Genomic DNA, 27,708 nt, shown 5'->3' on the forward strand with positions numbered 1-27,708 from the left:
GAAGCAGATTTTCCATATAAGCCTCATGGGACATACCCACAAGATCCCAGACGGAGTTTCATAAAATTGAGGATGAGAAAAAAAGCCACCTTAACTTTACTTTCACAATACAAATACTGGTAGATGCTGCTGGCATCTAGCGGGAAGTGGTCAGAGATGCAACCAAACAGCCCACACTGCGTAGCCAGCCTTATAATGCTACTCCCATCCACTTGATGCAAATCAGCAGGTGTAGGAGTATACATGTGCAAAACATAGGTTCGTAGGTTCCAGTACAAACCACCCAGATAAGGACATATCACTGGATGTTTTCACACTGTTATGTTGATCCCACCACTTCGACACCAAAATTTCTTCCTGCCTTGTTATTTTGACGCCAAGAACCTCTCAAAGGTTTTTTGCACACTAAATAATGACCATTTAAATTGTGTATTAATGACATACTAATGAATTTCTCTTGAACAAAATATTTTTTCACAATATACTCTATTAGGCCAATTTAATTCCTTTGTCAATACTCTACATTTTATGATGAAACCATTTTTTTTCTTTTTTGACCACCAAGAATCTGAAATGATGTTCATTTCCATCAGTCAAGAACTGATTAAACTTTACAATAGAAGATTTACTTTCTTTTTTAGGTTTTTAAAGTATTAATTAATTAATTAATTTTTACTGTGTTAGTTACCATAAAATACATCATTCGTTTTTTGGTTTTTTTTTTTAATTTTTTATTTTTTTATTTATTTATTTTTTTTTTAATTTTTTTTTTAATTTTTTATTTTTTATAAACATATATTTTTATCCCCAGGGGTACAGGTCTGTGAATCACCAGGTTTACACACTTCATCATTCGTTTTTGATGCAGTGTTCCAAGATTCACTGTTTATGTACAATACCCAGTGGTCCATGCAATACAGAAGATTTAGTTCACTGATTATGTGCTCATCCCCATCAACTTTTACTGGTTGTTATTATTGTTATTGAGAGATTGTGTCTGTCGTGGGGGGTTGGTTTAAAACTAAACTCAACATCCCTATGTCAAATTCGGCCATTCTAAACTTTATCAAAAAGATTTGATTTTTTCCAACAATTTTTGTGTTATGTTTATACGTACTTTTTCTACCAGTAGTTTTTATTATGTATGGTCTTCTTTGGTAGGATGGCAGATCTGAGAACCTTTCCTATGAGCAAGTGTGTTGGTGGGAAGGAACAACAATAAGGAGAGAGAAAACCTCCTTGAACATACTGTGCAGATTTCGCTGCCTTGTTTGGGACAATCCAGATCCAGTAGGCCCTGTCACACTATGGCATTCGCAAACAGTCTTATATCTCCAAGAAATATACCCTTTCCAGTATCTCAAAGCACACTTGCTATTCACAGGCTCTAGAGGAATCTGATTCAAGGGGCAAATGGAGCCCTAGGCTCTGAGACTTTGACTGCTCTCTGGTCATCTTGTCAACCCATCTCCCTTCCTGCTCTCTAAACCTCCTGTCTTTTTCCCATCCCCCAACTCCACTCTCTTACTGTCCTTTTTCTCTTTTGTGGTTTTGCTCTCTCCCTGTGCCTCACTGCATTTAAATTTAACCTTAAGGGAGTGTTTAAAAGTGCACCTGACAGCCCATCACTGTTCCATTAGGGGAACCTATAGCTGATGAATGTCTTTATTTTTCTTTCTTCCTTGCAGATGAGACGGTGGAGTCTTATGAGCACCTGGCCCTCAGGGTTTTACACTCGTGGGGGGATATACCAGAGGTTGGGTGTAAGCTGGTTCCTGAGCACATAGAAACTCGGCCGCTGTACCACAAGAATAAGCCAGGAATGGAGCAGGTAGTGGCTGAGACTGTTCTGGACCCAATAGGAGTTTTCATCCCCAAGGAATAGGACTTTATCTCTAAAAGTCTCTCTTGTGTGCCTTAGGGTAATTGCTCTCAACCAGGGACAGTTTTGCCTCCCTGTCCCAGACTTTAGCAATGCCTGGACATATTTTTTGGTTGTCTCAAGTGTGTGGGGATGCTGCTGGCATCTAGCAGGAAGTGGTCAGAGATGCAACCAAACAGCCCACACTGCGTAGCCAGCCTCCCACAACAGAGAATTAGTCAGCTCCAAATATCAACAATGTTGAGGTTGAGAAAGTCTACCCTCAAAACAGAGTTAAATTTAGTGCTTTTTGCCTTTTAATGGATTTGAGTTATCACACTCCTCTTTTTTAAAGATTTTATTTTTTGACAGAGAGAGAAGGCACAAGCAGGGGAGTAGCCGAGGGAGAGGGAGAAGCAGGCTCTCTGCAGAGCAAGGAGCCCAGTGTGGGGCTCCGCCCCAGGACCCTGGCATCATGACCTGAGCTGAAGGCAGATGTTTAACTGACTGAGCCACCCAGGCGCCCTAAGTTATCACACTCTTTTGAAAGAATTCTGTTATTTGAGAAACTTCAAAATCCATCTGACATGCCCAAGACATTGTCCAAAATCTATCAGTAACCCCATGAATTTTCCCAGGGAAACTCATTTCCCAGTCCATTAGTTTTCCCAGGGAAGCAGTAGATGATGACTTATTTTAAAGGACTGACTAGAGGAAGCTGTGTGGAAAAAATAACCAGAGATCCGGGTTATGAGTTAGAAGTAAAGAGAAGATCAACTTTATTAAGAGCCTTCTTGATATGTACTTATTAATTATATGTACCTAAATTAATAAGTACTTAAATACTAAGCCCTTTATGTAAATTATCTAGTTAGGATGATTGTAGATTTGTTGATCCAAATGATGGCCATTTCAAGAATAAGAGGCACTGCTATTAATATTTAGGAGGGGCACCACCAGGGTTTTCCTACACAAATAAAGATGTATGGTCACCTGTTACTCCCTAACATAGCCTCATGGTGTACTTATTATGATCCTTGTTTTTAAGATGAAGAAATTGAGGTTCAGAGAGTTAAGTAACTTGCTCAAAGTTACTCAGCTGTTAGTAGTTAAATGGGATTTCACCCAGGAGTTTGAGTTTTAGTCCTGTCCTAGCCCTGGACTCACTCCCGGTGTCACTTGGGCAAAACACAGGAGCTTGACTCCAATGGGGCAGGAATACCCACACTGCTATCTCAGTAGCGTTAGGGCATAAAAATAGTGATAGCAGGTGTGGGAGAGTGCCTTGAAAGGATAGTTTTTATCAGATGTAGAAGCCTATGACTGGTTCCTGAATTTCACTACCAAATGTTTAAAAGCTTTGGGTTATTGGTATCCTTCATTTTACCATGTGGCTTTTTGGTTACAAGCGAATGTTAATATCTTTTTAGAGACTCTAGGATTAAATCCTCACTAATTCCTTCTTCTCTTCCCAAATGATATACTTTTTGATTAAATTGTCCCTTCCCTATGAAAGCCCTTGTATTTTCTAGCCAAAGCCTCCCCCTCCCCCAAATCCTACAGATCCTCCCTGCTCTGGTTGGGAACCCCACTTCCTTCATATAAAATTTCCCCTGACCATCACAGGCTTTGTTGATCTCTTACCTTCTTGTCTGAGCTCATGGAGTACTTAGAATGAACACAACAGAGCTGAGCATTGAATCCACTGGGCCTTCTCCCCACATGGGCACTCGGATCCCTTGCAGCAGGTTAAATTCTGATGTATGGAATCCAAAACAGTGAATGGGAGGCCTTATTCTGACATTAATTAGCCATAAGACCCATATCATTTCTTTGGCTGCTCTAAGCCTCCGTTTCTTTTGATGTGTACCACAGAAATATAGCTGGGCTAAGCAGTTACCGAGATAATGATATTAAAGTGCATTAAAAACAATGAAGCATGATACTTCTGACAGATAATATTATTTTTTTAATCCTTAGGGATTTATAGAAAATGCAGAGTCAGCAGACAAGGGTTGAAGCCAGACTCTGCTACATATTGTCTGTATAAGCACGGGCAAGATATTTTCCCATCTGTAGTAGGAATAATAATATCCACCCATTGGGGATATTGGGAGAATTGATATGTTTTTTCAAGTGCATCGCATTGTGTCTACCACATAGTAAGTGCTCAGTGAGGGTTTGCTTGCCTATCACCTGCTCTTAACATATGTCCTGACTAATTCTTAATAAAAACACAAGTTCTGTCTTTGTCAACCAATATCCTAAGCATGTATAATATGAATAATATCCATATGATAAGATATGATGTGATATATATCTAATATCCTTTTCTAGTAAAAGGATCTGTTAAAACCACGAATGATCAGTTGCCCACGTGATACCCCAGCAAAGTTAAAGGGGATCTTCTTTTCTTAACCAGGGCCGCCTGCAGATGTGGGTGGACATGTTTCCCAAAGACATGCCTCCACCTGGACCTCCTGTTGACATATCACCAAGGCAGCCAAAAGGGTAAGTCAGCTGCAGCCTATGGCAGCCTATGACTACGGTAGCCAACTAAAAGATCTTGACAGTTAATCAATTATAATAATTGTTGCATTGTAGTGTCAATTACATAAATCAGCTGACACCTGATAATCATCTCTCACTTCCCATCTGGCCATTTACCACAGGGATGAGTGGTAGTAATTGTAACAGTAGTGATGGTTGAAAATGCTGGCCCCTGTTTTATGTAGGGGCCACTGCGCTTCAGCATTCTGCAACAACCTGAAAAATGTCAGCTAATGGAAGCAATTTCTGCTCAGAGAACTTCATGTCTTTGGTGATTCCAATAGGACACTTGGTTTTGATGGAGCCAAGAACTTAAGTGTTGATATTTTTGAACTTGGTAAAGTTGAGGAAGCTTACTGACTCACAGCACTATCAGAATCCCATACACACCGGCTAACTCTGCTTTCAAGGTCTTCAGCCTAATGCTGCCTTCCTTCATCCCAGATATGAATTGAGAGTGACTATCTGGAACACTGAAGATGTCATTTTAGAGGATGAGAATATCTTCACAGGACAAAAATCAAGTGATATTTATGTGAAAGGGTAAGATCATCAACAAACTCCATGTCCCCTCTTCTTCCCCTCCTCCTCTCTTTAACCCCAAACTGAAGCTATGCCTCATGGAAAGCACTCCACCCACCTCCTACAGAGGAAGCCCATCTTATTCACCTTGGTAGATAAGGTCACTTTCTTTTCAAATATTATTTGGTTATTTTGCTAGGATTATTATCTTATGAAAATATTTTTGTGAGAAAATTTTATTATATCAACATCTTTTTCCATTAAATGTTGGGTACCTAAGCTTTTTGAGTGGCATTCAAAATACCTTTACAGCTCAAACAAGTAGAGAGGTGTAAAGCAACTGATGAGAGATTCAGTGTTAGGAAGGTTGTAAGATGAAGAGAGAAGCTCAAAGTTGCACCTTACTCTTTGCTAGTTCTACTGATAGGAAAGATGTCAACCTAGGACTCGGGAAACGACGCATTCTCTCTGTCTCTCTCATCACAAATGCGGCCCTTTGAGCCCCTAGTCATGGAGGCAGATGAGGTGGTAGAGAATCAGAAGCAAAACTGATTCAAACATGACCCCTTGGATAAAACCCATCTCAGAAGTAGTGAACTCATCTCAGCTTCCTTTTGGTATATCTTTGCCTTCCCCAAACAGGGAAGCCTCTTCTTCATTGGCTCTATTTCTAGCTTTCCATTGAATCCTATCCATTTGGCTTACCAAATAGCCATCCTCACTGTCCATTTCCATCTTTACACACCACCGCCATAGTTTTCCCCTCCATTATTTCTTGCTGAGGCCACTGGGGTGCCATGTGGATTGCTCTGTCTGTACTCACTCTTGCCTCCTGTAACTTGTTCTGTATGTTGAAACATGGGTTATCTTTTCAAAACACAATCTGATCAAACCAGTCCTATACTTTAAACCTTTTAGTGACATCCTATTTTCTTTGGCTGAAGATCTAGATCCCTAATATGTCCTAAAATGTCCTATCTGACTAGCCCCTCCTATCTCTCCAGGCCCACCTCAATCTTCCTTGCTTTGTGCTCTCTAGTCATGCTGAACTTCCTTCCCACATTAGAATGCACCATCACACCACAGGGCCCTTGTACCTCGCTTGCTGCTGACTTCTGCCTCTTCTCCCCCAATTTCTCCAACCCCTTCCCTCTGTAGCTGTAGCTCTATGAAGGCAAGGACCACCTCTGTGTGTTCCCATTACTCCTCTAGCAACTAGCACACTCCTTGCCTCATAATAGATACCACATATATATTGGCTGAGTGAGCACCATCTTTACCTAAATAATTGCATCCATACTCTAAGTGGTACCACTCCTCTGGGACAAGGGAGGTCTTGATCCTTCTCTGACTTGTGGGGACAGAATGTCTGCTTTCAAAAAGCAAGTGGTTCAGAATTATCAATTAGTTTGAATTAAAAGCACCTACTTTCTCAATAATTCACCAGGGATAAGGTATTAGGGGAAAGTGTATTAACGGTAGCTTACTCTATACTGGGGATGCAAGAGGAAGACCAGAAAAAAGGAAATAACATTGTGTGTAACTTGAAGTACACAAAGCACCTTCCAGCTATTACCTCTTACAGTTCTTCAGAACAACCACATTTTGAACTATGAACTAAGTACTGTCATTGCTTCCATTTTGCAGATGAAACAGAGGCACAGGGGGGTTGGACAGCTTATCCAGGGCTTTCCAGTTAGTAATAGCACAGCCAGGATTAGAATCCAGGTGGGTGAAGACAGGCTTCTACCCTCCATGCCATGTTGATGCAGGCCTGCTGGGTTTTTGAGGCCCAGAACCAGTGAGGAGGGAGCCAATCACAGGCCTGATACCATGAGTCTAAACCAGGACAACTGTAGAGGCCCACCAGGGTAATGAGTGCAGAGGTGCGACCCTAACAGGAGCCCTCGGGGGAGAGGAAACTCCAATTATACTTTCCCTTCACATTTTCCAAGTCTTCCCTCTTTACTGCATGGGGCTTCAGGGTCTCGCCAGTATAGCTGAAGACATCTCCTGAACCTGACTTAGAATGATGTCTCTATCTCGCTTCTCTTTCAGACCCTTTGATTCCTATTTTTCTCTTTCAGATTCAGTGGAAACTTCCATCTGAATCTAACTACCATAATTTAAAAACTATTATCCGTGACCACACTGAAACTAGTTAAATCACTCTCGATTAGAATGATGCCTGAAAAATGTACTCAGGGACTCAGGTGTGTAATTCTTTTTCTATCTTTATTCAGGTGGCTAAAGGGTCTGGAGGATGACAAGCAGGAGACCGATGTGCATTACAACTCCCTGACGGGCGAGGGGAACTTCAACTGGCGCTTCCTGTTTCCATTTCAGTATCTCCCAGCTGAGAAGCAAATGGTCATTACCAAGAGGGAGAACATCTTTTCCTTAGAGAAGATGGAGTGTAAGACACCAGTCGTGTTGGTGCTCCAGGTTTGGGATTTTGAAAGGCTGTCCTCAGATGACTTTCTGGGTAAGCCAGTGGCTTTGTAAAGTTCACGTTAATGTTAAGGGTTTTGTCCCAGTTTTCGGAGAGCTTGGTTTGATATAGCTACAAGGATAATAATTTCAGTGCTATTTATGATAGCAAAAAATTAGAAACACTCCAAATAGCCATTCATAGGGGTTTGGCTGAGTAAGTTTTGGTGCATCTTAATGGTAGAAGATACGTTTTCAAACAGACTTAAATTCATCTTTGCCTTACCACTAAGAAGATGTTAAATTTTGAGCTCATTACTAGTCCCCTCTGTACCTCAGTTTCCTCAGGGATAGTAATATTACATACCTCAGAGAGCATTTGGAGCTCTAAGGTTGAAGTATGGCTTCAAATCTAATGTAATTTTAAAAATAATATAATTTAATATAATTACATTTAATATAAAATTATCATAATTAATATAATTTAATGTAAAATTAATATAATTTAATATAAAATACAATTTAATTTAGTAATTTTAAAATAAAATTTAAAACCATAGTAAGCACTCAATAAGTGATAGTCCAGCAGCCATTAAAATATTTGAATATTTAATGAGTTGAAGAGTTGTACAGGATGTATTGAGTGAAAAAAAAGGATGTAGGAAAAAATGTGCAAAACACATGTCCATATGGACTCAGAGGCAGGGGTAGTCAAAGGCAGGCAAAGAAAAAGGACTGACATAGGATAAGAACAAATGTGTAGAGCAGTGATCACCTTTTGGGGGATGGAATTATGGAAGATTTTTCTATTAATTTCTGGTTTATGTACATGCTCTAAGTGCTTTCAGTTAACAAATAATCTATAATAGGGAAAGGTTATTGAAGAGAGAGAGATAAAATAATCTTGTAATATTATCTTATTTCCCATAATATTCACTCATGGAAAATACTTTCTTGAGAGCCCACTAAGGTCTTGGACAGTAGCTACAAAGACAGTAAGACTTAGTCCTCCACCGGGAGGAGTTGAGTGGACTCAGAGGGAGGTGAGTTGGGGGAGGAGGTTCCCTTTGGTGGATTCATGCTGAGGCGGAGGAAAGCTCAGAGGACAGGGACATAATCTCCACACACTCAGGGAGTAGGCAAGATGTCCAGCAGTGACAACACCCGAAGTTCTACATTGCAGCTCTGCCCTGTCTTCTACCTGCTGCTATACTGGGTGCCTCGAGGGCACCAAACATGTCTAGGTAATACTTCTATCCCACAAACCTAGTACATGCTAGTGATCCCGTGGTGCTGGCTGAATGACGAGTGAGTGAGTGAATGAATGAATGGGTGGGTGGGTGATTGGTGGTGATGGATACTAAAGCCCTTCCATGACTATCAAAGGCATCTCTTCACAGGCTCCCTGGAAATGAACCTCAATAGTTTCCCCCGAGCAGCCAAGTCGGCCAAGGCCTGCGATCTCACCAAGTTTGAAAATGCGAGCGAGGACAGCAAGATCTCCATATTCCAGCAAAAGCGTGTGCGGGGCTGGTGGCCTTTTGCTAAAAGCAAGGAGCTCACAGTAAGTGGCAGCGGTAGAAGACAGGGTTGGGGGCAGACAGGGGCCATATGCTCTTTGAATGAGTCACTTTGTCAACGTCAAGGGCCTTGAAGTGACACAGAGCGCTTTAGGGCAAAGGTTCTGCTGAGAGGCAAGAATTTTCACAATTTTATAAATGCATTAAGCTTCTGTATTTCAGCATTCTTGATTTAATAGCTATATCAGGGTGGTTTTCTAACCTCTTAGCTTGAATTTATGCCCTGGGCATTATTATTTTTTTTTCAACATTTCTTGAAATTATGCATTAAGTCTTGCCAAATGTACAATTTTAATGGAACAACCTCATCCCTTCACCCTCAAATGCAGGACTCAATTTTAAAAGGGATCCAGACTTTTAAAACTTCCTTGAGAGGGTGGCAGCAGGGAGAGCCATTTCCCCCTTTCCCTGAATTGCTGGCCTGGTCCATACTATGTGGCACATGCTGTGGATGCTTAGTCCTTTCACAAATAGTGGGAAGGAAGTTCTGCAGGCTTCTTAGTGTCCCTCCATAAGGGACGGCAGATAACTCACGTGATGGGCAAGGTTGGGAAACGGGAGTGCACTAGTGACCCCTTTCCATGCTGCCTCCTCCCCTTGGTGGAGAGCATGTTCTGCCCTCTGCTCCTGTGCCCAGTGGCAAAAGCACACCTGGGTTGGAATAGTCTGATCAAACCTGGTTCTCTCTTGCTGTTGTAGAGGCCCAGTGTGTGTGAGGCAAGGATTCTCTTTGCACTGGGCTGGCCTGACTCCATGGCATCTAGTTTTATTATATTTTCTGGAAGATTTTCTCTTCCCGCCATTCTCAGTTGAATCTCTGGTGCGTGAGGTTGGGTCAAGAGAATGAGGCTGCAGTCCTCATGGGCTTAGCCCATAACTGATCTCAGTCAGTGAAATTGATTGATGAATGGGTAAATTCACTGATGAAGTCAGCCTGGCCTCTACCCTCAACCAGCTCAGAGTCCAGTGGGGCAGATGGGTCTACAACCCAGTTCTGCAGGCAGTAGTCAATGTATAAAAGACACAGGGAAAGAAACGAGAGGAGGGAGGGATGTAATTCTCTCTGAGCATGTTGAAGAGTCAAGGAGAACAGAACATCTGTTTTTCAAGAACAAAAGTTGATGAAAAGGCATTTTCTAGAAGAAGAAGAGGGTGCATATCTCCCTTGAGTAGAGGAACCATGAGGAGCAGAACATGGAGGCATGAAGTATCCCTTTGTGGAAGGCTGACTGCCCGCTGGTCAGAGTTGCCAGAGAGCAGCGTGAGGTTAGGACACAGGGACTGCCAAATCCCAAAATCCAAATTCATGTCTTTTGATATAATTCCAGGTTCTATAAAATCAACAATAGTAATGATGTATGCATGATTATATAATGGCCATTGTTATAATTTATTGCATGTTTATAGCCCTTTAGAGTTTGCAAAATATGTTCAGACTTCTCTTATTTCATTCGATCCTAGTTGAGTATTTTCTGTCACTTATGTCTTTCTTCATTTCTTGCAACACTTTTTTATTGAGCATCTATTAAATGATAGGTCCTGGGAATAAAATATGAGTAGTAACAGTCATAGTTCTCTGCCAGCATGGAGTTTCTTTACAGTCCAACATCAAAGACAGACACACACATGTTGAAGAGTTGGGATTTTATCCTCAGAGCAATGGGGAGCCATGAATGATCTCCCACACAGAGGTGAGGGTATCTGACTCACACAGGAAACACAGACCCTTATTGCTTAGGTGGACAATGAGTGGGAGAGAGTCACAATGGGAGAAAGAGAAGAACTAGGCAGACCTATAGGAAGAAAATGATAAAAATGTGCCTGAAACATAAACCCAGAGAAGACTCTCTTTTGAGAAGGACAGTTGGGTCACTGTGTCAGATGCCCCTGAGTGGTTATATAAGAAGCAGAGAAGTGTCCATTGGATTTAGCAACACGGAGATCACCAATGACCTTTTGAAAAGTAGCGTTGTAAAGGCTCATAGCAGCACTGTTCATAAGAGCCCAGAGCGGAAACATCTGCATGTCAGTCAACTAATGAAGGAATAAACAAAAGATGTTATATCCATACAATGGGGGATATAATTTGTCCATAAAAAGGAATAAAATGCTGATACAGGCTCCAATGTGGATGGACCTTGAAAATATTCAAGTGAAAGAAGCCAGTCATGGGATGCCTGGGTGGCTCAGGCGGTTAAGCATCTGCCTTCAGCTTGGGTCATGATCTCAGGGTCCTAGGATGGAGTCCCACATGAGGTTTCTTGCTCAGCAGGGAGCCTGCTTCTCCCTCTGCCTGCTGCTTTCCCCCTGCTTGTGCACGCTCTCTCTCTCTCTGACAAACAAATATATAAAATCTTTAAAAAGAAAGAAAAACGCCAGTCACAAAAGACCACATTGATAGGAAACGTCCAGAATAGGCAACTCCATAGAACGTAGATTGTAGATCGGTGGCTGTCAGGGCTAGAGGGAAGGGAAATGGGGAGTGACTACGACCCAGTACAGGATTTCTTTTTAGAGTGATTAAAAATGTTCTGGAATTAGTGCTGGTGACTGTACAACTTTGTGAATATACTAAAATATATTCATTGTGCACTTTCAAAGGATGAGCTTTATGGTATGGGAATTATATCTAAATACTTAGAAAGCACTGTTGGAATGGTGACAACAGATGTAGACCAGTATGTACTGTGGAGCAAGTGGGGAGTAAGTTAGCAGAGACATGGGCAGATGCTAAAAGCCTTCACGATTCCATCTTTCCCTCTTCCCCCAAACCATACCAGCTTTCCTCAGCTACTCTCTTCCCCAGCCACTCCCTGCTCCCTCCCACACCCCTGCTTTTCTAGGGACTGGTACTTCTGCCTGGAATGCCTTGATTCCCTTCTTCTCTGGGAAATCTCCTCCTTAAGTCTTTTGAGACTCTTTTCAGCAGTCACCTCCTCTGAGAAGCCTCCCTGATGTCCTAGCTGGGATGGGCTTGCTGGCCTTCATGCTTCCATCCCTCTTGTGACACTGATTTGTAATTGTCTGTATTCATGGTTCCTGGTTCTTCTGCTGTGAGAGGCCTGAGTCCAGAGAGTGGGTCTCTTTTTGTTCATTTTTGGAGTTTGAGGTGTCTCACGTGGTGTCTCACACAGAGTATGTGCCCAGTACATTGGTACTGAACAGGTCAACAAATAAGACATTGATGCTACCATCAAAGAGATTATATGATTTCCTTCCCTTTTCATTCAGTGTACCAAACATGTAGGAAGTGTTCAACAGATAGTCTCTGAGAACAAACACATCAGCACACATTTCCTTATAAGACTAAGTGTCACAGTAAAAACTAGTGAAAGGGAGGGAGACAAACCATAAGTGACTCTTAATCTCCCAAAACAAACTGAGGGTTGCTGGGGGGAGGGGGCTTGGGAGAAGGGGGGTGGGGTTATGGACATTGGGGAGGGTATGTGCTTTGGTGAGTGCTGTGAAGTGTGTAAACCTGGTGATTCACAGACCTGTATCCCTGGGGATAAAAATATATGTTTATAAAAAATAAAAAATTAAAAAAAAAAAAACTAGTGAAAGGGTCTGTGGACAAAAGGACGGGACCCATACAAAGCGAAAGTTAAGCAGGGCTTTATTTCGTGCCAAGCATCGAGAATCAAACTGACCGGCCAGGGACATCTCTTGCAAAGAGGTGACCCCTCTCAGCCTCACAGACTAATTTTTATAGAGTAAAAGCCATGTGGTTGAGCCAGGCCACACACAGGTGGCCAACTGAATTACAATTCACTGTACAGTAGTTATTTGAACTAGCCTATCACTCTGGGCAGGATTGGCGCCCAAAAGGCAGGGCCCACATTCTTGGGTAGTTAGGGAGGTGCTTTCCTGATTGGCTATCTCCACCTGGCTTGGCCCATCCTTGTATTCTGGGCTCTGTTACCTCCCCCTGACCTGACACGTCCTGGTATATGGGCTCTGTTGTCAGGGGCTGGTCAGTCATATTTTACTGGCTTCCCAGACTTGTTTCTAAGTAAGTTCCTCTGGGTGGGCAGGGTCAGTCTAAGTTTACTGCATAAACAACAAAATGGCTCACTCTGGCTAAGAGGCCCTTACACTAGAGAACAATGTGCCAAAGAAATAGGAGAAGAGAAGACAAGTAGATTTTAATGGTTGGAGGTTCTGAGGATGGAGACAGGTTGTTTGGGGACATGTGGAGAAGGGAGGAAGGGTGTTTAGGCTGAGACAGTATGTTTTCCTAGACTGCAGTAAGTATTATGAAGTGATTAAGACCAAAGAATGTAGAAGCAGACACCTTAGGTTTGAATCCTGTCCTCTCCTGACTAGGTGTGTGACATGAGGCAAGCTACTTAATCTCTCTATGCCTCAACTTTCGTTATCTATAAAATGGGGATTGAATACACACACACACACACACACACACACACACGTGTGTGTGTGTGTGTGCTAAAACCCCATGGGGGGTTTTACTCAAGTAAATGAGTTAATATACATGAAGTATTTAGAACCATGGAAAGAACGGAAGACTGTAGTAAACAGGCTGTTTACTCAGAGCTGGCTGTGACAACAGAGTCAGCCACCATCTTTCCGGTTTGGTAGAGATTGAAAGGCAGGGGGAAACTGGAGGGAGAGAGGAACCATGAGAGACTGTGGGCTCTGAGACACAAACTGAGGGGTTTGGAGGGGAGGCGGGTGGGAGGTTGGGGGAGCCTGGTGGTGGGTATTAAGAGGGCACGTCTTGCATGGAGCACTGGGTGTGTTGCGTAAACAATGAATTCTGGAACACGGAAAAGAAATTAAAACACACACACACACACACACACACACACACACACACCAAAGGCGGGGGAGTGGGGGAGCTTTATAATAAAAAAAAAAAAAAGGAAGATACCAGGTTTGTTCTGATTCAAGGTTGTTGGGAGGCAAAATAACTAGAAGGGGAGCATCCTATGTGACTGGCTAAGGAGGATACTGGGGGTGGGCACAAAAATTAGGGCATCCTCCTCAAATAGGCAACTTGGAACCAGGCACCCCCGGAAGCTGGGAGGGACGGGTGCTCTCTCCCTGGATGTGTACATTGCAAAGAGATGGCTCCAGGGTCTTTGGGAAAGGTGGGTCCTTCTAGGGCGTACCTTCTATTCAAAAGGATTTATATGCACTTCAAAGAGTACCCAAAGGTCTTCCAATTACATTTTCTAAAGTGACAGCTCTTAGAAAAAGGAGAGGGAAATCTCCTCCTGTATTTTCCACAGGAAATGTTAAGCTCCTTGTTTTTAATTTGGTTTTGTCCTTACACATCCTAAAGGGAAAGTGAGGATTGACTTTGTCCCTAGCCCCCCAGCAGCCCCCCAACTGCTGGTTTGGCCTGCAGCAGCAGGGGTATAACCCAGCTGCCTCTCTTTTCCCTCAAAGGAACCCATAACCACACAGAGGAAGCCAGACCGGTAACCTTCTCCCAGGGTGGCAGCAAGCTGGATGGGCTGGGAGTCAAGAGGTGTCACGGAAAACCTCAGTCCACCACCTTCGGAGGTCATGCCATCTCCAAGTTTCAGTTTCTACGGCTGTAAAAAAAAAAAAAAAGTGTGTTGGACTGGGTGCCCCCAAGGTGCCTTTCCAGTACAAACACTCTCTGTTTCTAAGCTTCCTACTGCCCCCCTCCTGAAGCCAGCACTCAGGAGGTCACAGTCCTGTTCCAGGCACCAGCTGGCCAGCAGGGATTTGCTTACCGCCACTGCCACGTGCCCAGGCTTATTTTTAAAGCTACTTCTCTGTACATGCAGGCAGTGCAATTTAGACTTCGGTAACACAGAGCTCCTACTATGGAATGTGGCTGTGCTCATAGTCAGTGAAAAACAGCCACAGGTAGGATTTGCAAATAACAGGTACCCTTGGGACAAAAGAAATGTATATTGGACAGGTAGGTCCTATATGAGATATATTGCACTATGCATGTTATACATGTTATCTTACTAAAAGCCGCCTTTAAAGTAATCACTGCTTAGAAGATGAAGATCAAGAAGTTTCTTGTAGAGGCGAATCCCATCAATTGATAGTTAAATAGACCGCCTAAATCGCAAGAACATCAACAACTAAAATTAAAGGGGAGGTTTCTGTGCTTCTGGTTTCGTGTGAAAAACCCTCGTCAGTAGCTACTGTGGCTACACACTCATACACTAGGCAGTAAATGTTCTACAATGAAAGAGGCAAATTCCTGGCATCCAGAAGTTCACAGCTTAACTGAGGAGGTGGTAGACACACACATCATCTAAATAGTATGTGACAAACTCAGATTCTCTAGGAGCAGAATGGGTATGAATTTTCATGTAAAGGTTATTTTAAGACAGAGTAGGTAATACACATTTATAGGAAATTTAAAAGACACAAGAGTGTAGAGGGAAAGAGAAATCACCCTCATGCATACCACCCAAAGAAAGCTTTTGTTAATGTTTGGGTTGTGCCCAATTTGGGTAGGTTTTGGTTGATTTTACATAGTAGGGATCATTCTATATTAAAAATAGGGCCTTTTATGTTTGGTTTGGTGTTCTAATGAGCACTCCCCTACGTTATGGTATCAATGTTGTATCAACTTTTAGTAGTCTCAAAATAGAAATACCCGTTTAATCGTTGTGTTATTTCTTCAACATCTATTCATTTTAAAACATTAAAATGTGGAAAAATTGGAAGAATAGGACAATGATCAACCGTTTATCCACCACCTAGATTCAATACTTGTTACTATTTTGCTGCACTGATTTTGTCTGTATATGTGAGTACACAGTCTCTCGCTGCCCCAACCCCACACACATACTTATTGGCTGAACCATTTAAGAGTAATCTATAGACATTCCAACACTATTCCGTTTTAAAAAAACAAAACAAAAACAAAAACCCCCGCCAAAACCGAGTAAATTTGAAGATCTAATTGGCTTTATTAAATAATTTGTGAATAGGGCAGTATCTCATCTACCAAGTAAAGAGGAACTCCCCAAGTTAAACAAAAGGAAGGTTTTTAAAAGCAAAGAGAGGGCATGAAGGAATTTATTAGCAAGAAATGCATTATTCGGGCAAGGTGCCCTCCTTAGAGGAATGAAAGTGTGTCTATCAGTAAATATCCAGGTTGAAATTTCCACATTGGCTGACCAAAGGTTAAATTCCTGGGGCGGGGGGTGGAGGGGTGGGTAGGAAGGAGATTGCATTTAGGGTAGGTTTTAAATCTTGGATTGTTGACATGGGGCCTTCACCTAAGTAACTCCATCAGGGGCCTGTGGTTTTCTATTTAACCATTCCTGAATACTTCAGCGTGCCTCTCCTAAGAATATGAACATTCTTGTACATAACCATAATGCCACCATCACATAGAAGAAGCTAATTATGATCACCCAATCTGATATCCACACCGTATCCATTTCTCCATCTACAAGAAGGATACCCTATTACTCTCAAGATGTATTTTCCAGCTGTTTTGTTGTTGTTGTTGTTGTTGTTGTTGTTTTCAAAACAAGATTTAGTCATAGTTCATCTGTTGCTTTTTGGTTATTTTGTCTTTTTGGTTCATTTTGTTTTAGAACGGTCCTCCATCATTTCTTGCCCCACGACAAGACCTATTTGATGAAACTGGCCTCACTTGTCCGATTGTTTTCTCAAGACATAGCTTATCATACTCTCTAGGCCCTGTCTTTCTGGTGAACTAGAAGAAATTTAGGTGTAACAGCATTATCAGGATCAGGTTAAACATTTTTGGTAAGAATACTTAAGACTTGATGCTGTTTATTTCCCGTTGATTATGCCAGGAGGCACAGGGCCTCAGACGTCCTCACTAGTGGTGACTGTGTTTACTCACATGATCGTGCTGGTGACCATGAGATCTTTTCATTGAAAAAGTACATTTTCCTCTTTACAATTGGCAAGGAACCAGTGGGTGACACTGTGGCACTGTGGGAAATCCCTGCCCTGCCACCACCTTCCACCTAATGGTGATTGTAATTAAGTATTTCACTGGGGTTGCAAAGTGATTTTTCTAATCCTTTCTTCCTTCTTTACCCTTCCTTCTTTCCTTCCATCCATCCATCTCTATTCATCTTTCCATTGCCTAGCTGTCTAGCCATCCACCCACTCATCTATATATCCCTGTCGTCCATCTGTGTATCTAATTCTATCCTGATTTTTTCATTTATTAGTAAGAATTCAGCTGTTCAGAAGAGCTTTCTCTCAACAAATGGAAATAAATTATAATCACTGCCTCCTCAAAAAAAAAAAAAAGACAAGAAAAATGTTTAATTCTATCAATTCCCACACTGTAGAATCAAGAATTGGTACAAGAGGTATCTCCAGGGGTGGTAAATGGGATTTTTTTTTTTTTTGTCTTGCATTTTCCCCAGTATCACTATGGACTTATGGATTTAAAAATATTTTTTCTAGCTCTCTTCACTGAAAGGACCTAGAAGTAAAATCACTAAGTAGCAAGAAGCATCTGGATCCTTGTTTCTGAATACCAATCTCTACTGAAAAAACCAGGCAGGTGTATTTGGCTGATTCCCGGTCAAGGACAGATAGAACACAAGATGAGTCTGGGACATATCATTGTGACAAATAGGGCAATTTGAAGAGTGACAGGATAATGACTGTGCTTTGCATATTACGCCTTTTCTGAGTTTTGAATTATTTCCTTAATTTATCTGCCCAGAAATGGCATGCTTAAGTCCGGCATGCCATTTCCCACAAAGTGAGAATTGATAGAATTAAATATTTCTCTGTCTTTTTTTTTTTTTTTTTGAGGAGGCAGTGACTATAATTTATTTCCATTTGTTGAGAGTATGACCATATAAGGTAATACACATACTTACGTAGGCATCATATGTATCCGTGCATATATATGTGTATACACATGTATGTATATATGTGTGTGTCACTCTTCCTAAAAGACTTTGTCAGCATACTTCCCCACCGTTAATGTATGAGAATACCTTATCTCATACCACTGAGAGTTGTTTTAATAAGCAACAATTATCACTGAAGAAGGCATATCTGACCTAAAGGACCCACCTCCCTCCCCAAGGAATCCACTCTCTGGGCTCAGTGAAGTTCAAAGCCCATAAATAACACACTCCGTGCAAGAAATCCAGTCTTTTCCGGACCTTTCCTGGTCATTTTTTTCCATCCATAGATGTCATTAGGTTAATAGATAGTCTCTCAAGTTGTCCATTTTTTTTTTTTTCTAGCTCTGATCTAAAATTGTGTTTGGAGGATATTATTAGCTTAAGACCTCTACTTGGTGCTTGGTTGAGTATCGATAATTAAAATAAAACTGGGAACCTTCTGTGTGGAGAGATACAGAATGAGGAGTGGTATTTATCAGAACATGTCAGGAAACACTTTCCTCTGGGGCCCGTGATATCAGAAAAAGACTCTGTAAGCACTTAAGCAGGACAGTGAAGTGGGGGCAAGACCCTTCATGGTAGTAACCCATGACTTCTATGCCTAGAACAGAATTGATTTCATATGCTCTGCTTCTCTTTTCTTTGCTTTTTTTTCCCCCTGTGGGAATATGGGTCTTCTCTGGGTGTTTTTTATTTGGGCAGATATTTCCTATCAAATTATGTGTTTCCATCCATGAAATAGTGTTGAAGGTAGCAACTATCATCTCTTTAAGAGTTTGCTATTTACCAGGTGCTAGGTTGAGCACTGTATATATGTTATTTCAAATATCCGTCAAAACAAATCTGTGGGGTACATGCTATTAACCTCTCCAGGACAGCGAGACTGAAGCAGGTAACTCACCCAAAGCCACGCAGCTGGTGAGTGCTAGAGTCCAATTTCAAATGCACACCTGTCTGCGCCAAATCTCACTCACTCAACTCTTACACCATGCTATGCTATGTGATCATAATCCTTAAACTACCCAAGGTCATCCGTTAGATGGAAGCGACAAACATATAATGCCATGGCCATGACAAGGATTATGACGCTTCTCTTGAACATTTCAAAATAGGCACATTTCCTTGCTGTTAAATATATAGTTTGCTTCTTTTCTTCCATAGAGAAGGGCCTCTTGGGCACAGTGAGTAACAGGGGATGGGGTTTGGTGTCATAGTATCTCAGCACAAAGCCTGGTTTTGTAATGCAGGTTAGCAACCATCATCATGCCTTAGTTTCCTCAGCCGTATGGGAGTATAGGAAGTAAAGATGTCTACTTCACCTGTTGTCAGAAGGTTTACATGGAATGACGTATGTGTGGAGCACCTGTGACTGAGTTCATTACCAAGCAGTGGAAAACAAAGAGCCAACTGTGATCCTCTTGCCCTGGTCCTAACTTACTCACTTTTGATTTTTGTCCTCTTTTCCAAACGTCCTGGAGTCCAGCAACTGGGTAGTTAGCAAATTAGTTAGGAACTAGTTAGCAGCTCTTAATCTGACTCTCTTTCAAATGCAGATGATTTAGATGAGGCTTCTAGCAGATAAATACACTGTTCAGTAGCACTTATGTCACCTCTGGAAGACCTCTGGGAATTTTTGCATATTGCAAAGCCCTCTGCCATGGGTGGTAGGCTGGCCTCTTGGGTTTCTTCTGGTCTAGCTTTGCAGGGTCTCCTGTCTTTCATGAAACCTAGAAATAGAGACAGAAGTTGCCCTAAAGCCCATCTGGCCATTTGACAGGTATGGAATCTGAGGTACAAGAAGACAAATGCCTTCAAGTGATAATTATGCTGAGAATAACCCAATCATCTCATGTTAGAATTGGGAAGGTTCTCACAAATCTTCTAGTCCAGCCATCTGGCAAATGCATGAATAAGTTGGGCAGCCCACTATCATGGAAAGAGCTTGAATTTTGGCATCATGTGGACCTCAGTTCAAGTTCCAGTTGGTTGGCTTTTGCCTGTGTGACCTTGGGAAAGTTATTTGACCTCCACTGCTTCATTTTTCCATCAGTTAAAAGAAGACCAATTTGCTTGTTGCTGTGATTTATTGATAGATAGATAAATTGAAGGAATATAGGCAAAGTGGCATTCAATAAGGAATCACAGCTACAGATGCAGTAGTAGTACTGTGACTCCACTGTTGATAGAGATGGAGTGGAGTGGAGTGATTAGACTGGACAAAAGCTTTTTATTCCTTCTTTCTTGGTTTTCAGATATTCCCCCAAATACCTGTATACACAAGCCATTACCTATAAGGCCAAGATTTGTCAATAGGAACGACAGACCATATATATCTGTGTTTTTAAGGAACATTTCTGCATCATTGGGCACGTAATGTGTTCTGAGTCGGGCCAGGGTTGTAGCCTAAAAAATGAACGAGGCCTCCTAGATTTGAACTCATGACTTCATTTGTAATATGCCCACTGCATTTCTTTACTAATTCAGACAACCATGCCACTGTCTCTCTTCTCCAATTCAACCCCACCCTAGATACACTACTCTTCTCTAATTTCTCCCATGATTACATTTTCATGGTTGCCAGCAACCATCCTTGCTGCTAAGCAGTCCTGGCTCTTGGTGGGGGGTGAATTGTTAAGTTAACACAGACCCATTGGTTCATCAGAAACTGTAATCTTTTTACTGAGGTAGAAAAGTTTATGTTCCATCCACATATAATTCCAAAATGACAAGAACTAGAGTTCCAAGAGATCAAGGATACTATTTTTCTTAATCAGTAAGTCCCCAGTGTCTAGAACAGTACCTGGCATACAGAGGGTCCCTAAAAGTAGTGAACGACTGAACAAACAAGAAGGAGTGACCCTTACCTTTTGCAGCTATCTTGTCTCATGCTTTGATGACCCAAGACTTACATCAGTGCTAATAACGCACTGCGTTCTGAAGAAGCACCAGACACAATTTTCAGACCAAAGGGGCTGCTTCTTTTCCAAGGAGAAGAAAAGAGGAAATTCAAGTAGAGAAGCGTAATTCTGAAACAATGTGTGCAGACAACAGAAACCATGAAGGGTAACAGAAAAGCCGTTCTGCAAATGTAGGGCCCCACCTGTTGCCTCTGGAGAATCATTGGCAGAGAAGAAACTGTCAGATTAGAAAGGGCTCTGCCACTCAGGTAATTCAATCCCTTTCTAATTGCTATTGAGTTTCTGTAATCAGTTATCAAACCTTTACAAGTGAAAGAGCCCAGGCAACCAAGGATACGTGTGTCTGTGTGTACAGGTGGGACCTCTCCTTTCACAGAACTCAACAGCAACATTGTTTCAGAGCTTTTACTGTTCATCATAAAAATGGTTTCTCCCAGAACGGAAAAGGTAACAATCTTTCTCAAAGCAAAGCAGCAGGATGGTCAAAATACTTCCTGGCATTTTCCCACACTGGACACTGCTAGAAGGTTGCCATTGCTCCCAGGAGGTCTTTGTGACTGGAAACTGAAACTTTTGTCTTTGTGCAGGGCAAGGTGGAAGCCGAGTTCCACTTAGTGACAGCAGAGGAAGCGGAGAAAAATCCTGTCGGAAAAGCCCGGAAGGAGCCAGAACCCCTGGCCAAGCCCAAGTGAGTGGGGTTGGGGATAAGAGCATAGGAAAGGCCCTTTGTAGTTCCCAAAGCAAGGGACAGGGCATTTCTCTAGAGGGCCCCTCTGGGAGGACTGAGCCACAAGGAGGCAGCCAACAGGTACCGCCAATCCAGGTAGCTTTTTGTTGCTATAATTGAGAAATATTCTAAAAACAATATAGACTGGGAAATGGAGAGGGTCCTATTCTGTAATACTGCTTCATGAGCATTTCTAGAATAGTTTCATATATTTTTTCTAGTCTTCTTATGTGAATATGAATTCCACATGAATTTTTTTCTACTTCTTGTTGGATCAAGCATTCACAATTTTCTTAATGTTTCATTTATCCTGTGCTGCAGAGTTTTGCTTTGTTGCCATAGTGGTCAGAATTAGGATTTTTTTTAATGATTTTATTTATTTATTTGACAGAGAGAGAGAGATCACAAGTAGGCAGGGGCAGGCAGAGAGAGAGAGGGGGAAGCAGGCTTCCCGCCGAGCAGAGAGCCCGATGCAGGGCTCAATCCCAGGACCCTGAAACCACAACCTGAGCCGAAGGCAGCGGCCCAACCCACTGAGCCACCCAGGCGCCCCCAGAATTAGGATTTTTTTAATGCCTGTGGAAAATTCCATAGACTTGGTGCCCATACTTGACTTGATCATCACCCCATAATTGGATATTTAATTTACTTCTACTTTTTCCATCATTGTAGTGTGATGAAAATATTTCCCTTTTATAAGTTATTACTTTATGTTTTTAAGATTTTGTTTATTTCTTTGAAAGAGAGAGAGTGAGAGAGAGAGAAAGCACAAGTGGGGAAGGGGTCAGAGGGAGAAGGAGAAGCAGACTCCCCTGCTGAGCAGGGAGCCCGACCTGTAGCTCAGTCCCAGAACCCCAGGATCATGACCTGAGCCGAAGGTAGCTGCTCAACCAACTGAGCCACCCAGGTGCCCCTATAAATTATTACTTTAGAATAAATTCCCAGGATGCCTGGGTGGCTCAATTGGTTAAGCAAATGCCTTCGGCTCAGGTCATGATCCCTGAGTCCCAGTATTGAGTCCTGCATCATGGTCCCTGCTGAACAGGGAGTCTGCTTCTCCCTCTGACCCTCTCCTCTCTCATGCTCTCTCTTACTCTGTCTTTTCTCTCTCTCAAATAAATAAATAAAATCCTTTTAAAAAATAACAAAATAAAATAAATTCCCAGAAGTAGAGTTACTAGAAGGATTACCCTAATGAATTTAATCCATGGTTACATATCAATTAAAAAGTAAATATATGTGGTTACGAAATATGTATACAAATTACTCTTTCAAATTGTATCTATCCTATCCTTCCAGAAATCCCTAGTGTCTCAAGATGAATGGTCCCTTCTCTGTAATTACTTTTCATCTATCACAATGTTAGAAACATAATGGATACTTACTTACTCATTAATTCATAAATATTTGTTGAGCTCGTACAATGTGTACTTACTTTACAAAAACTACTTTGAAGAACACAAAAGAAATCTAAGACATAAGTTCTATTCTAAGAGCTTCCAATCTGTTTAGGGAGAACACAGACTCATAAAATAGTTAACAGAGTATAGAAGACCAGTAGGTTAGTTCCAAAAAGAGCTAAAGTCAAGTGATAGATGAAATGGGAATTTGGAAGGAGGGGGATCTTTGTGAACCAAGGTGGTCAAGGAGGGCCTCTTAGAAGAAAGGGCTGAGCTGATTAGGGTTGGATGAATGGAGGGCTGTCAGACCTCCTCTAAACCAAGTTTTAAAATGATGCAGGAATCATCACCCAGAATGTTGGATCACTCCTGCTTCAAGGCAACATGAGCTTCTCCCATTCCCAGGCATCTCCTTATGGACCTCCAGGAAGTGGGAGTCAGAAATACTTTCTGAGGTCTGGAGAATCCCATGTGTTGGCATCACGGCCCTCTCCTGATTTTTCTCTTGCTTCCCTCGCAGCCGCCCAGACACCTCCTTCTCCTGGTTTGTGAGCCCCTTCAAGTGCTTGTACCACCTCATCTGGAAGAACTACAAAAAGTACATTATCATCGGTTTCATTCTGATCATCCTCATCATCTTCCTGGTCCTCTTCATCTACACCTTGCCTGGAGCCATCAGCAATAAGATCGTTGGGGGCCCCTAGAGAATCATGGAGGATTGGGCACCTCTCATTCCACTAATCATCTCTTCTTCCTCATATCTAATATGTAAGAGCATGTGCTCTGTGCAGGCACTGAGCTGGTGCTAGGAGGATGAACTCAAAGGGTCCAAGAACCATTCCTTATATCTATCTAAAGACAGATCAGCTCTTTTTGGAGGAAATGGGAAAGGAGCCTCCCCTACCTGCTCCAACCCTGGCCACGACCTTCCAAACTCACGAGCCTGAAGCCATGTTTTTGCCCAAGAATGGCATGAAATGATGACTCCTTTGCCTCAGAGTAATCAACAGTGACCTCAAATTGACTTAAGCGAATGTTTTCTTTATGTAATTGGTTTTATTCTGAGAGGTCTAATTCTGGGTCTGAGACTTATTGGGAGCACTTTCTTTTAAATAAAATTTTTACAGCAAACAACCTGAAAGCATTTTTAGCAAATTACGAGACATTCAACTTGTCCCATATATCTTAACCTTGTTTAATCCTTAGAGTTTATAGAACACATTAACTTATTTAGGCTCTGAAACTGGCTTGGAGAAGACTTTTTATCACCTAAAATACTTTGCTGTTGAAATTCCCATCTAGAGATGAGATGTTGCTGGTTTTCCATAGAAGTCAACACTTAAATAGAATATGTTCAGTATTCTTGGCTGCATTAAATAGAATATGTTCAATAGTAGAAATGAATTCTGGAGAAATCCACTTGGATTTTCACTCTATGGCAATTTCCAAGTGGGAATTTTATAAATATGAAATATTATTTTGTGTATGCGTGTTGGGGGGTTATCTCTATGATACCAGTAGGAATTCTCTTTGGCCAGATATATAAGCCCCAACAAATATGGTGTTTCCATACACCATGCTGTGAATGACCATCCTTGGCACTATTCAGCACTTAGTCTTACCACCATATGTAATAAGTACTATCATGACTCGCAAGCACACATCAATTTCAAAAACAGTCCCAGAAATAATATCCTTGTCAGCTGGGGTCAAGTTTCTTTTGAAAGAAAACCTTTGATTTTTCTACACTGTGTAGATCTGCCACCGCATCTAAAGCAGAGAGTGGAAGTGAGCAGCTGGTGTTCTGAGTTAAAATAAGGAAACAAAGGAATTGAAGTGCTTGGCCTCATACACAAATAGATAGAGCAACCCTATCTTCTTTCAAGCAGGAGAGGCCATTTGATAGTATTGAGGAGGCTGTATGGGGGTTCCCCTTTCAACACCAGAAGCACCTGGGCTACTTTTTTCTATAGATCATTTTCCACATATGTAATTATTCTAAAATGAAGGATATTTACTTCCACATGGAAAATCATTCTAGAATGTTCCTGGTTGATCGAAATAAGATTAAAGCATGTGCTGTGTGATCTTAGATTTAGTGTTGTTAATTGAATTCTGGCCCTAGGTGCTCACTGCCTAGTAACTATAATGCCCTATTTTCCTGAAGTGTTGAAAATAGAACATTTATGGCATTGGCAAGGTTTCCTGGTGGTATTCGTTACATAATCTGTGCTTATTCTTGCTGTAGAATAACACAGCCACTGGGAGTGGTGGAGTCAAAAATACTTGATGGAATAGAATGCATACACTGAGTGCATTGTAAGTTAAAAAAAACAGCATATAAGTTAGAAAACTGTATGTACAGCATGATATAAAAAGAAAACACATATACACGCACAGATAAAGCCTAGGGGAATAGGTCAAATTGTGAATAGTGATTATCTTTAGGTAACAGTATCTTTTATTTTATTTTATTTTAGAACTTCTAAAATAAATATATATTATTTTTAAAGTAAAAATTCAATGAATAAATATAGATTTAAATGTGTTCATTTAAAAATATTTATTGAGTGACTCGTATGTGCTGTGTAGGCGTGGGGGGGGTGGATGCAGCAGAGAAAAGACAAACCTAGCTCCTTCTCCATGGATGTTACATTCTGGTAGCTCCTCAAGGTCTGGTTTTATCTTCAAATTATGGGGCATCGAAGAAAAGCTCTGAGCAAGGGATGTGTTTCATGGATGAGCTTTAAGAGAAAGGACAACCTACATCAGTGGTGTCATTCAGAAGGAAAAGAACACCACTACTTTAGGTTAGAATTAGAAATAAGGCATTACACTTTCTGCTAGATTTTGAACAGTAAAATGATGTTCATTTTTGACAAAATAATGCACATTATTCAAATTCACCAAAAAAAAAAAGCTAAAAATTGAAAATCCTTCAAAGTTGAATAGAATTCATCAAGTTGAATAGAATTCATCAAGTTGGCTATAAGGCCAAAAGATGTTCAAATGCTAAAAAGCCTTTAGCAGAAGTATTTGAAACACTTTCAGATCAGATGGCATCATAAGAAATGTGTGAGAAGAAGTAGCAAGCAAGGATAATTTTGGAATTAGCTATGTCTGCTGTTCTATACACAAGTTATCACTTATGGCCTGTCCTGCGTGTAAAAAAATAAATAAAATAATGTTCTAGGTGTAATTTTGCATCTCTGGCCCTAAAGATACGACATTTTAAAAAATTTTAGAAATCAAATAGCAAAAACACCCATTTTCCAACAAGTTGCCATGAGTCCCTACATAAATTAGTCCCTACTAATTTATGGTCTTAAAAAAGACTAAATTTATTCATTTGACAGATTAGAGCTTTTCTTTCAGCTTAAATCTGTTTCACAGCAGTTTTGTTTATTTATTTATTTATTTTTCACAATATTTGAATCCTTTCCTCCAAACTAAGCAAAACAAAATTAGTACGAGCAATACCACCACCAAACAACCCACAGGAGACTATCCAGTTCTGTGTTTCCAGTAGTTGAAACATTTGGTACCTTCCTTGCTCTTTCCCTTAAAACACACATTAAGTGGAAATTACATGACTGACTTCACAGCTGGGGCTAGTTGGTATTTATTCATTTAAAAGATAATTATTGAGCTCCATCCTCATTCCTGGTGCTGTGATCAACATTAGATACACAAAAGCACACAACCCTATAAAGTAAGTCCCTGCTTTAGTGAAGCATAGATTTTGGTGGAGAGAGGACAGTGATGAAATAATGACACACGTGGATAGCTACCGACTGAGGGACTGAACAGGGGCAAAGTATTGAGAATGGAAAGAGCATCTCATGGAGGGTCCCCACTCGTGTGGCAGTCAGGAGGAGGACCTCCTGGGGAAGGAATGGATGGAGGGAGAAGGAGAATAAGACAGCGAAGAAGTAGAGCACTCTACACAGAGAATATAGCATGTGCAAAGGCCCTGAGGGAACAGGGAGTGAGGCACATGAAAGAGTCTGAAGGAGTGTCGGTATTATAGTGAGAGACAGAAGGTGCTGAGGTGGAGCTGGAGAGTCATGTAAGGGTCACATCCTTTAGTGTTTGGGTCTTTGTTTTAGAAGTAATGGATGGCAAAAGATTTTTAAACAGTGGAGAGGCATGATTAGATTTCTATTCCGGGGAGAGCAGCTTGGGAGTACTGTAGTCCTCCCCACAAGACAGGATGGTTGTTTTCACACAGTAATGAAGGCAGAGAAAGGAAGTAGAGGGATCAGAGATTTTCTCTTTAAAGTTCCAGTGTGGTCTACCGGGGAATTTGGAGTCTAGTGTTTACTCTGCTTCATACAAGTTGTGTGACCTAAGGCAGATAACTTTCCATCTCTGATCTATATTTTCCTTGTTTGTCATATGATGGCGTTGGTAGATATGGTGATGAGAAGTCCACAGCATATTCTGGCACAAAATTAACCTGTTGGTGCTTCTGTTCTGTAGAGAACTTGAAGAGATGGGATTGATCTCTGAGCCAGATTGTGAGGGACTTTGAATGCCAGGCTAAGAAGTTGAACTTTATGCAGCACAAAATGGGGTCCCCTGGGAGGGTGTGAGCAGAGAATGGGAAAGAACAGGTCTGTGTATTAGAGAAGTTATTCTGTCTATAATGTGTGATGGATTGCAGGGGTGGGGGAATGTCTTAGGAAGCAGTCGCCAGAACCCTAGAGGGAGATAAGAACCTGCACCAGAGCCAAGGCCGTGGGGCTGGAGAGGAAGAGCCAGATTCCAGTATGTTGGTGAGGTTGCCTCCCCGCCTGCCCAGGCACCTGCCAGTGAGGACAGGGAAGTCCAAATTCTAGCCA

The 27,708-nt window shown here is 41.5% G+C and overlaps 1 protein-coding gene across 1 annotated transcript in view; it reads left to right on the forward strand.

The window, feature by feature from the left end:
• FER1L6 (fer-1 like family member 6) overlaps positions 1 to 23,568 on the forward strand; it is a 111,192-nt gene extending 87,624 nt beyond the window's left edge. Inside the window, exons 34-40 of the mRNA XM_059395525.1 lie at positions 1,689 to 1,831; positions 4,284 to 4,372; positions 4,856 to 4,954; positions 7,177 to 7,418; positions 8,764 to 8,927; positions 21,325 to 21,425; positions 23,385 to 23,568. Coding sequence (XP_059251508.1) covers positions 1,689 to 1,831; positions 4,284 to 4,372; positions 4,856 to 4,954; positions 7,177 to 7,418; positions 8,764 to 8,927; positions 21,325 to 21,425; positions 23,385 to 23,568 — 1,022 coding nt within the window. The remainder of the gene's footprint in view (positions 1 to 1,688; positions 1,832 to 4,283; positions 4,373 to 4,855; positions 4,955 to 7,176; positions 7,419 to 8,763; positions 8,928 to 21,324; positions 21,426 to 23,384) is intronic.
• The last annotated feature ends 4,140 nt before the right edge of the window (positions 23,569 to 27,708 follow it).

This window comes from Mustela nigripes, chromosome 3 (assembly GCF_022355385.1).
Source record: "Mustela nigripes isolate SB6536 chromosome 3, MUSNIG.SB6536, whole genome shotgun sequence".
In the NCBI taxonomy this organism is placed as follows: domain Eukaryota; kingdom Metazoa; phylum Chordata; class Mammalia; order Carnivora; family Mustelidae; genus Mustela; species Mustela nigripes.